This window comes from Anguilla anguilla, chromosome 5 (assembly GCF_013347855.1).
Source record: "Anguilla anguilla isolate fAngAng1 chromosome 5, fAngAng1.pri, whole genome shotgun sequence".
In the NCBI taxonomy this organism is placed as follows: Eukaryota; Metazoa; Chordata; class Actinopteri; order Anguilliformes; family Anguillidae; genus Anguilla; species Anguilla anguilla.
This window is the reverse complement of record NC_049205.1, coordinates 24,552,309-24,564,672: the sequence shown is the minus strand read 5'-3', so window position 1 is coordinate 24,564,672 and position 12,364 is coordinate 24,552,309. Positions and strand designations below refer to the sequence as shown.

The following is a 12,364-nucleotide window of genomic DNA, read 5'->3' as shown; positions in this document are numbered from 1 at the left end:
TTTTGTTGTTGCCATTTTTCTCCCATTTTTTCTGCCCAATTTAGTCATTATACCAATTCCCCGTGTGAATAACGGTCCTGGGGAGGGTGTAGACTACCACATGCCTCCTCCGACACATGTGGAGTCGCCAGCCGCTTCTTTTCACCTGACAGCAAGGAGTTTCACTGGGAGAGCGTAACGCATGTGGAGGTTCACACTATTTCCCCCAGATCCCCTCCCTGCTGAACAGGCGTCCCGACCAACTAGTAGGAGTCGCTAATGCAACGATCAGGACTCATACCCTCACCGGCTTCCCACCCGCGAACACTGCCAATTATGTTCGTAGGAACGTCTGACCAAGCCGGAAGTACCGCTGCCGGGGATTGAACCCGGGGTCTCTGTGGTGGTAGGCGAGTGATTCTTCTGTTCTTATATTCTTGAAATGAATTGAGGTTCTGAGGACAGGGGAATAAACTCACATTTGGACGGGCGCAGTTATCACAGATGACTTCAGGGTGCTCCTTGCAGAAGTTGGAATTAAATGTGTGCTCCCCAAAATATCCCAGCAGCTGCATCCTCCTACAGTCCATCAGGTTCTCACAGAAGTGTACCATGCTGTGGAGGTTGTTGTAATGGGTCAGTTTCGACAGATGGTTGCCTTCTCTGTCCACTGCAGAGGAGAGAGCCAGAAAGTGGCAGAAAGAAATGGGAGGTAGAGAGAAAAGGGAGTTTTTCCTCAGAAAAAACACTTCTTACTCACAAGCCCATGAATTAAGACCCTTGATTGATTTCACCCTTTGATCGAGTGGCCTTGAAAATGCTATAGCTGTTTTTAACCCTTTACGCACTGCTGGGAACCCTTCTTAGGAAAAGGGCTAAATGTTCCCATATGATTAATGATGAGTAGTTCATACTGAAACTCACATAAAAACCAAGTTAACATTTGAACAGTTAACAAAATGTGTTTGGATGAACAGAAAACCCCAAATTATTCAAGTGTAAAAAATTAAAATTGCTGAGGTGTGATGCACATTCTTCCAGCAGGATATCTATGCAAACATTTTTCCTTGGTTTGCTTCCCTGTAGGTGAGTGCAGTATTAGTTTGATGGAACAAGGCTCCACTTAAATTAGGGGATGATGATGAAGACAGGCCTTGTGCAGTACATACTGCTGATTAGTCTCTTGATGCGAATGACGTCGGTGTAAGAATAGAAGAGCACACACTGGGAGATCTCCCCATCCCGGCCTGCGCGCCCAGATTCTTGGTAGTAACCCTCCACAGACTTAGGGAGGCTGGCGTGGATCACATACCGCACATCTGGCTTATCGATGCCCATGCCAAATGCAATGGTGGCACAGATCACCTGGGAAGAAGGTTGAGAGGCAGACAAAAATCAAGGACAAGGAGACCTAAGCAAGAAATAAAAAACTAAATGTAAGCTGAAACCAGTGTTGTAGTACTCAAGTCCAGGACTTAGCTTCAAGTCTGACTTAAGTCATAATTTGTGACTCACTGGTGGCATGGATTTGTCTCACACTTGGGAACTAAACTGCTATCTGTCAGAGAAGCAATACAGCACTCAATGATGTGCTACGTCTATGTACATTTTGCTACTTCAGTTGCAATTCCCGTCACCCCATTATTAGACTTGCATAGCAGTGGTGGTTGAAAAAATATCCCTGTTAGTATATACACTACATGGCCAAAAGTATGTGGACACATGACATCCAAATTCTGGGCATTAATATGGAGTTGGTCCACCTTTTGCTGCTATAACAATCTCTATTCTTCTGGGAAGGCTTTATACTAGATGTTGAAGCATTGCTGCAGGGATTTGTTTCTATTCAGCCAGAAGAGCATTAGTAACAGGGTTCATACACTTTTTCACCAATGATTTTCAATGACTTTTCCATGACTTCTCCACAACTTTTAACTGAATTTCCATGACCAAAACAAATGACTTTATCTCAGCGGGACGATTTAAAATTATTTATTGTAACAGCTCCAACTACCCTGTACCCTCCAACAGACCCTGAATGGTCTTGATATCTGGGTAGAGGAGCACAAAATGAAACTCAACCCAAAGAAATGTTAAGTTTTACATGTCATCCACATGAGGCATCCACCCGCCCTGCCGACTCTCTCCATTGACCAGAACATCCTGGAAGTCTGTGACACTGTCAAGGTCCTGGGGGTCACCATCCAGAGTAATTTGCATTGGGAAAGTCAGGTGGACCACATGCTGACCTCAGCGAACAGGAAGCTTTTTGCTCTGCGTCGCCTGAAGAAATTTGGTGTCCGAGACCCAGAACTGGTTTCCATCTACACAGGCTACGTACGCCCGGTGCTGGAGTATGCAGTCCTCGTCTGGCACAGTTCTCTGACTACAGACCAGGCTAAAAGGCTGGAAAGCACGCAGAAACGGGCTTGTAAAATCATACTTGCCCAGAGGTACTCAGGGTACCCAGAGGCTCTCTGCACTGTCGGATTGTGCACTCTATCAGAGAGACGCACTCAACTGTGTCTTGGCTTTGCCAGAAAGATGCTAAAGTCCAACTTCAGTGACTGGCTACCCCCTCAGGGAGGAGCTCACAGGTCATCAGACGAGGAACTCAAACAAACTGGCCATCCCAAGATGTCGAACTGAGAGATACAGGAGATCACCAATCCCCTATATGTGCAGACTCCTAAATGACAGCGGATTTTAAATATAAATTTGGGATACGAGATTAGATCTCAGCTTAGATAATTGCAATATTTAAATTTTTTGTCTACTTAGTATTGATGTTTTATTGTAACAGCAAAATAATTCAGTGTTTTTAATGACAACTGTCTTTATGAACCTGTAATAATGCTGAAAGGTCAATAAATAAATAAATAACACTAAGTAAAATTAGGTCTGCATCTGAAACATATGGTGCCTCTCTAAAACAAATAAACACCAGACAGACACACTTAGATACATTCTCTCATATTTTTATTCGAATATATTTAACATTTTTGTCAATGTCTCAAACAGGGCTCGAAATTGCGACCATTTTGGTCTTATATGCTCCTGAAATTTAATCTGTGCGACCTCGAAATATAATTGGGAGCATTTGTGCGAGTGCAAATAATTGTTCAGGTGCGACCTTTTTTTTTTTTTTTTCTCCCAGTTGAACGTCTCTTTCTCTGTACATTCGCTAGTTAGTACACTCAGCATGTCCCTTGTGAGCTGACGGTGACCCTTCTAACCAATCGCGAGCTTGACATTCTTACCTTTAATGCTGATTTTAAATTGGTTAATATTAGCCTTCAATCACTCCCTTTCGCTGCACTCCACTGTCACGCGACACAGAGAGCTAACGCGTTAACTAATGTTACCTGAAGACAAAAGTTTATGTTCAATTTATTAGCGTTATCGAAAGCTGAAAAGTTGAAGCGGATGTTTTGTGTAGCGACCCGGTTGGAACACCTCATTTCTCCGATGCAGTTTACTGGCGGTTGATTTAATTAGCGGTATTAATGTGACGAGAAGCGCTTTGTTGTATTTCATAAAAATATTTCATAAAAATATTCTTTCACCACTCAAAAATCGTATTCCGTCATAGCAACAAGATAAACCTGACAATAGCCCTAAGATATGCCAATACAGCAGTGAAAACGCTGCTCACTGAATAACGAAATAAACGAGACTAGGTTTTAAAAAATAATACCATGTCAGTCTACAGTCAATATCTGGGACTAAATATTGAATAAATACACAACCTTACCATTGGTTTTACACGTAGAGATGTCCCTTTTGAGATTGAGTGGTCATATATTATCTTGGACAATCCATTTGTGAAATATACGCGCATTTGTGATACCTGGGTACCTTCCAAAATAGCTATACATAATACCACACGTGTCATTTATGGCGTTGTCGCCCTTTTTAGTACAGTCTGGCTTGATTGACAATTCATTTATTCAGTAGGTGAGAGTATAAGATTTCTAACGATATATAACATGTCTAATTTTGCTTTTGGAATAGCGTTTTATAGGTCAGCGTAACCAAAATTTTTTAATCATCATATTCACTCTGTGGTAGCAGTAAAAGACGCTGTTATTGTTTCTCTGATTTTATTTTATTTTTTAAAATGGACTGACGGTGTGAAGACAGTAGTAGACAGAGCGCGCCAGGTTACAGTTCGCTAACCACAATGTACTGTATGTCTTGTGATTTCAGGTGAGCAACGACGTCTAAATGTGCACAAAAGTGATATTGCATTAGTACAGTGGATTCATAAGAATGCTAAAATGTCAATGATGCTAGTAGAGTGTGTGTATGAGATCGCTAAATGTTAGGAAATACAAGTACATGGCTTATATCATGTAGTCGCTAGCTAATGTCCGTTTGTAATCAGTAATATGTGCTTACGTGTGAATGTCCAGTAAATGTGTGTTTAGCTATGGTGAGAATAATGTGTTTAGCCGAATCTGAGAATTGCAAACTTTATTTTATTGAGAATATATGACAATAGATAATATATGCCTGTGGACAGAGTGGCTGTGACGATGGCAAGATTGTGTTGTGTGGCGCAAAAGCAGTGAACTTTGTATAGGCTCTGTGTAGAGTAGGAGCTCTGTGTGTGGCTGGCCTATCACGGAACGATGTGAACACTGGACACAGCTACCCAATGAGGATTTTCCTTCATTACGAGTACGGATATTGACACATTTTACTCGGATGGTACTTGTGCCCGTGAAAAGTACATTATCCGTACCGGATACTCGTTTCCTCCGAGTATTCGGCTCAACCCTACTCTGTAGTTGTTCGTGAAGTCTTCTTTGGACAGTAGTCACTGACACATCCATGCCTGCCTCTTGAAGTTTCTAATCTGTCGGACAGGTGTTTGGGGATTTTTCTCCACTATGGTGAGAGTTCTTCTGTGGCCTACCATGGGATTACGGATTTCACCAGTGCTCTCTTTCTTTTTAATGACAAACAATTCCAAACAACTGATTCGACAAGTCTAAGGTTTGGCCTATGTCCCTGACTGTTTTTTTCTCTTATTTCTCAGCCTCATAATAGCTTCCTTGACTTTCCTTGTCTTCATGTTGACAAATGCCAATAAGAGACTCCATAAGCAATCAAAAGCCAAAAAAATCAAGACCAGATACTGAAAGCTTTCGTATACCTGCACTAAGGAAGCATCTGAACATGCCTGACTAATCAGAAACACATGTGAAGCCATTTGTCCAAAACATTATAGTGCCCTGAAATGGGGGGCCATGTATATACAGTGCTTAATTTCCACATTGTGAAACCAAAATGTATGAAAATACCCTTTAATGAAAGCTGAGAATCTGTGCTTTAACCACATGTGAATTGTTTGATTACAATCTACAATTGTGGAGGACAGAGCCAAATCAAGAAAAAAACAGTGTCTTTGTCCCAAACATTATGTTGCGCACTGTATCAATGTGCTCCCTCCTTAGCACAATGTTCACATTTCTTAACAAAGGAAAATAGGAACAATCCCAGTTATCTGTTCAACACTCTTTCCAAACTGACAAAGAGTCAGACATTAGTTTATCCATGTGTTCCAGTAACACTGAGCAGCAATTACTAATTTATTGGCAATTTTTTAATTTTTTTGACGGAAAAATGACAAAAATCAGGGTACAATGTTCTTCTACTGCCCCTTTTTATAAGTTCAGTCATCCAATTCTCTGAACAGGAGAAGTGTTTTTTAGGTCTATATTTCCATAGTTGCGCTCTTGGATTAAAGTGCAGACTTTGGTACTATTGATCACCTCCTCCTGCTGGAAAAACGTGAAGACCTTGCACGCCTGCATGGACATGGTCACTCCTGGTTTAGAAAAATTTTTTCAGACCAAGGGCAATTTATGAACATTAAAAATGAATCTTCCACTCAATCTCGGCTTACATATGGAGTATCAAAAGGATCGGTGCTTGGACTGCTCTTTTGTATATATATGCTACCCTGAGGTGTATCTGTGTATCTGCAGCCTGAAGACATTGGGAGATCCACAACTTTCTTTTGCTGAATTTTGAGAAAACGGAGATTGCGGTAGTTGGGCCCAAGTCCCTGAGATGGAAACTACCAGACTATTGATGAAATCTGGGAAGCTCTGTTGGTACTATTGCTGTCATCAAAGATCTGGGAGTTATATTTGATCCAGATCTCGCATACAAAGAACATCTCTATGACTGTTCTGTTTTATCATTTGAGGAATACTACTAAAATGAGAAAAATCCTTCCACAGCATGATGCAGAAAAACCAGTCTACTCTTTTGTTATTTCAATATTAGTCTTGTTTGTAAGGCTCTTTTGTCTGGATGAGAAAATTTCTCTCGGAAAGGTCTCTAACTGATTCAAACTACTGCTGCTGGTATTCTTAACAGAACAAGATTTGATCACATAACTTCAGTGTTAGCTTTGGTCCACTGGCTACCAGTTAAATTCTGGATAGATCATAAGATACTTCTTACCGTTAAAGGCATCACATGGGCTACCCCCTGTGCATGTGAATCATCTCCTTTCTTCCTGTAAGGACTGATAGAATTTAGAATCCTCAGGTTCGCCATTTGAGAAAACCCTTGGGTCTTTTGACCTGGCTGATGCTGAAATTCTCTGTGAGCTTGTGTCACAGCTCAAACCCTCTACCTGCCCCCTTGATCCCATTCGTACCACCCTTTTTAAAACTACTTTTAATTGTCAGGGGATGTTGGTTGTAATTTCATTGGCTGAGTGGGCTGATGAGCATTCACAACCACTGGAGTTTATGCATACAGTATGACCATGGTTTATGGCTTAAAAACTTTGTGACTTAGTAACAGTGCTGTGTATGTATTTTAGGCTAAAGATATTCAAACTCAGTTATTCAAATCTCTGCACATTTCATGTTACCATACATTTCTTTTGGCAAGTCAATTAGGGCATTACTTTGTTCACATCAGAGGACATTTTAAAACAATCGATTAGAGACTGTGGTAGGGTGGGCGTGGTTTTGCGTTGGCTGCAGAGAGAGAGAGTGGGCGGAGCGGCTCTCGGAACTCTGCGCCACAGCTGTTGGGGATTATTAATTAGCACCGATGGTTAATTGTTTGATTGATGGACAATGTGCTGATTACCTCGACAGTGAGCCTGGACGCTTAAAAGCCGTCTATGGAGACAGAAGAGGACGGACTGGAGACGGAGGAAGTGCTGACAGAGAGTCAGCAGCGAATTGTGTTTTGTCCAAACAGAAAGCCGCGTGGCGGCCGTAAAAATAAAAAGACGGATTCGCGTCCAGAAATAACTCTCGTCTCTCTCGTCTCTTAACCGAGCAGTGGCACTCAGCCTGCTACAGAGACATATGTATTTCAGCTTTAATTCACTATATCAGAATTCCAGTGGGTCAAACATTTACATACACAAAAGCCGCGTTTCCACAGCAGGAACTTTCCCCAGGAGCTAGGAACCTTTTGAGGAACTCAGTGCATTTCCACCGCAGGGAACATTTAAATTAAGTTTAACTTTATTTTACCCCCAAAAAAGTCCCTGCTCGGGGGGTAGTACTTTCCAAAAGTATAGGAACTTTTGGGGTGGGGCGCAAGCGCTGAACATTTCTGATTGGTCGAGTACTCGCAGCATTTTATTTCAACTGCCATTATTTAAAATCGGCAGCCGCAAACCGAATAATTATTTTCAAAATAATAACTTGATTTCAAACTTTTATTGTTATGCGGCGCAGTAGCCTACTTTTGGTTATAGCCTGCCAACGTCTACAGATGAGAAATTAAGATTGAGTTATATAACGTGTGCTCTTCAGTTCTTTTCTTGCTTTAGCATGAAGTCTGTTTTATAAAATATTAAGCATTCATGCTGGGACAGCATATTACGTACCAAAACATTCAAACGGTTTAATTCGGTTGCTGAATATTTTCATCCGGATTTTCTTTATTAGCCCGTTATAATTAACTCAAAACGCTTGACACAGTTATGTGAGGTAGGCTATGCGGTAGTTCTGTGTAATTTACATTGAAAAGCAAACTGGAAAAAATCACCTTCCGCACTTTTTGTCAGGGTAAAAAGGTAAAAAAGGCAATTATAGTAATCGTCCCTTTTGCTTTTTCAAACTGCCATTATTTTACTCTGCGATTCTTCAATTCCACAAAAAGACCAGGAAGACTAGACATATGGACTCTAATTTATGGTGCATGGCCTCGGATGTCAAGACATGAAAGTGAATGTTCGCATAAATAACATAACATAAATGTGTTTGAGAGGATATATAAAACAGTTACAATCTGTATATTGGCCTGTTATATCCTGTTTGTTGCATAACAACGGTCCAAGTTGAACGTCGGTAGTTTGGAACTACCAACGAGAGTTTTGCTTGACAACGGTAAAATAATATGCCCAAACGGCCGCGGAAGAATATTTCAATTTCAGGTGATTAAGTCGATAAAAATCAATAAATACTAAAGTAACCATATAGTCATTGTTGGTAACCCGTTGTATAAGTGGAATAAACCCCTCCGGGCTGTCCCGTTATTGGAAAATAATGTACTTCGGTGGTAGTATGGAGGTACAGAAGAAATCATACGACAGATGGACCGACGATGACGTTGTTTTTTCATACATCAGCGGGCTAATTTGCCTAATCTTCGCGGGTCTTTAGACCGCGGTGGAAACGCAGACAACAATGGGCTGAAGGAACCATTTAGTTCCTTGAAAAGTAGTTCTTGGGACTAAAAGTTCTGGGTACTTTGGGTGGAAACGTGGCTAAAGTTGACTGTCTCTTTAAACAGTCTGGAAGATGCCAGAAATTAATGTAACGCAGGGATTAAAGCAAAAAATAATAATTTCTGACTGAAAATTGTTTTCCAGGCCAAGTCATACTTCCCCATCTACAATTTGTAAAACAAGTTACAGACGATTTTGTCCTCTAAAGTTAAAATCATATTTTTAAAGAGGATTTATGATTTAATCATTTCTAAATTTTCGCCATGGCTATTTTTTTTGTCAACAAAAAGGTTGACAAAATAATAACGATGATAATATCAGTCTCTGCGCTGAACCGATGTCTGACCATTGTCATCTGGTCTAGCCACCGCTTTTTCTATATTAAAAAAAAAAAAGAAAAGCGGACAGTGTGTACACACCCTTAGCCTGCATGAATATTTGCGTTTGGGTCATTAACTGTCTGTTTACCTTTCAAATAGCCTACGTTCTACATCTCACGATTTCATACAGCCGCCGGGATCACGGTGTCCTGGACACCAAATAGCCTATTTAAAACTAGAACCGCGGCAAAGTTAATCGGCGGATTACCGCGGGAGTGCGTCAAAGTGACGCTTTTATTTTTAAATGAAAACAAAAAGTCATGTATGTGTATTTAATTTTGAAAATCAGTACGGGGTTAATTTAAGGCAGGTCTTTATAATCATAGGTATATTTGAACTGTGTTTTCGTTAGTATAATAATGCGTTTTCTTATTTTGATTGACAGTGCCACGAATAGAGCCTTGCTTAAAAGATTAATCTGTCAGTAAATCCAAAGTGTAACTTCATCGAAAAGACACGATACTAAGCTTTATCTACATATACAAATCTTTGCTGACCTGACAGTGATTTATATTTTCTGAAGCATTAAAATACTGTTGTCCGGGCCATTGTGAGCCCGGCGGCTGTATAGCCTACGGGACACCGTGAGTTTGCGCTACTGTCAGACACGCACCCATTCTCTCTCGCTCACACACACACACACACAAAGCAGTAGCCTAACCTCACACAATGTAGCCTACATACAACGACATGACAAAACCCTTCAAAACCCTTATGTCCCACTATAATGGCCACCCATTAAAAGTCTATCTGCATGTTATTTTCTTTTAATAATAACGTGTTATACTTGTTCCATTACTCTTGAATTATGCTATGCATTGTGTGCGCTATCAGTTGATTATATTGTATAATACGTATAGGACTGTATAGACGTCCTTACAGGCCAAGTGCGAGGGGAAACTAGTGTGCGCATGCAGGTGAACACTGCGTTTGGGCTCATTTAATTGTAAAACTGTCACAATTCTTAGCTGCCGGAGGAAACTTTCCTTGTGGAATCTTTTCGGTCAGAAGATGTGGGTGGTTGCTAAAGGATTGCTTTCTTCTCGTTCGTCGGAGTGGTGAGATTGCAGGTTGTTCCTTTTTGAACCGCAGCTTCTCGCTCCTTCTTCGTCACAAACTTTGATTGCAATCTTGATTAACTTTATTTGAATTTTAACTATTTCTATTGCCTGCCGAACATTAAGACTCTCGTAATTTGCGGGTTTTGGGGTATTTTGTCATGTTTATAAATGTATATTTTGGTGTTAATCTAACGTCGGCTTCTGTGTAGACTAAAGTTGAATGTGCGCGCATCCGCCGAGATGTGATTAATTGATTAGCCTACTTCAATACACCGTGGGGCTATATTATCGTCTCCGATTGTTTCGTTATTATACATATTATTGTTATATTGTCAAGAAAGGAAGTGTATGATTTTCAGTTTGTGGCTTTAATTAGTAGCCTAAGAGAAGGCCCAGTCTTCCAGCAGCGTAACACCCCCCTCCCTCGCTCTTTTTTCCCTTCGGATCTACACTGATCTCATACATGGCCTCACTGGAATCCAATTGACGGAAATCCGTTGTAGCGACAGAGAACTTCAATCCCTGTGTAACGGCTTTTTAGAAGCTTCTGATTGGCCACCTGTCATAATTAGGAATTAATTGGGAGTTAATTGGCACATGTGGCTGAATTTAAGGGGCTACCTTTAAAGGCCACTGCCTTTTTGCCCTTGATACCATGGGAAAATCCAAGCAACTCAGCCTAGACTTTAGAAAAAAAATCCAGTTCCTCCTTAGGAGCAATTTCCAAACAACTGAAGGTACCATGAGCATTTGTACTGTATGCAAACACAAAAATATTGGGACCACACAGACACAGCATCATTCAGGAAGGAGGCCCACAAACCTGACTGAGTTATACCAGTTCTGTCAGGAGGAATGGGCAAAAAATCCGGCAAAGTATTGTGAGAAGCTTGTGGAAGGCTACCCCAAGCGTTTGATTCAAGTTAAGCAATTAAAAGGCAATGCCACCAAATAATAACAAAGTGTATGTAAACATTTAGCCTCGCGAGCCAGTCTCTTTTTTCACTTCGTTCAACAGAGCCTGGCTGATGCCTTGACGTTCTAGGCACAAACGAAGGAGGCAACCTTTCCGGGATAATTGTATTTTCCCAAGCAATCAGAGTGTTTTGGCCAGGCATGGTCTGAAACGTGCACCAGAAAACATTACCGGAGGCAAACTTTTCCACAGACCCGCATCAGTTCACCACTATTTGGGGAAAATGATTGTATTGATTGTAACAGGCAAACAATCAAAATCATTGCTTCTTCTGGCCATCTTTCTGAGTATTTATTTGTTGGCAAACTGCATACCGTAGGCCACGCTTGAAAAATTAAAATTTTGCCAAATCCTGTAGGCAAGCAAGCAAGTAGATCTCTGTTCAACGACAGCGAATCCAAACATACGCGGTGAAGGTCCTTCAACGAAGTCACGCCATATATTTTGCAAGTCTGTGATATAACAGAATTAAAATCTTCGAATATGTCCATAATTCTGTTTTTAGCAGATAATTTTGGTTAGCTCGATAGCTTTGTCTGTTTCGCTGATACGTTTCAGTCGGGACTTAGATTGCAGCACACACGGAACAGAGGGAGTACCGGCACACTGAGATAGACAGTTCATCCAGACTAGTAAACATCTGACCCACTAAAAATCTGATATGGTACATAAAAGCTGAAATAAATCTGTCTCTTAGCTATTATTTTGAAATGACCTCTTATGGAAATAAAGTAGATACCCTAATTGGCTTGATACAGGAAATGCATGGTAACATGAAATGTGTGGAGTTGTGAAAAATTGAGTTTGAATGTCTTCAGCCTAGGTGTATGTAAACTTTTGACCTCAACTGTATATATAACTTTTTTCTAGATTGGGTGGGTTCCAGGCTCTGTTTGGGCAGGTTCACCGTTTTCAAATCTGGCAACACTGCTGTAGAACCTAATATACAGTACGGGCCGAAGCACACACTCAACAGTGTTGCTGAGTTTCACAAAAAGTACTAGGGATTAACATGACAAAGTGTAATCACTGCACAACAATAATTTCATCCAAGGGAGGAATTTCATTGAACAAGGCGAAGCATGGCATAATGCGCAATAAAGCATAAAGAATGCACAGTTTTCGATGTCCCCAGTCAAAGTCATAATGACCCAGAATCAGTTAATGCTAGTTTTACGGCATCAAACTCAGGTAAAAACAAAAACAAATGTAAAACAGTGAACATCCAAGTTATGCATGGTAAGATAGA

The 12,364-nt window shown here is 40.7% G+C and overlaps 1 protein-coding gene across 3 annotated transcripts in view; it reads right to left on the bottom strand.

The window, feature by feature from the left end:
- blm (BLM RecQ like helicase) overlaps positions 1-12,364 on the bottom strand; it is a 146,707-nt gene that overhangs the window by 41,136 nt on the left and 93,207 nt on the right. For all 3 annotated transcript variants that reach the window (XM_035418240.1, XM_035418241.1, XM_035418239.1), the window contains 2 exons: positions 1,149-1,344; positions 459-649 (listed from right to left, as the gene is read on the bottom strand). In XM_035418240.1, the coding sequence (XP_035274131.1) occupies positions 459-649; positions 1,149-1,344 (387 nt within the window). The remainder of the gene's footprint in view (positions 1-458; positions 650-1,148; positions 1,345-12,364) is intronic.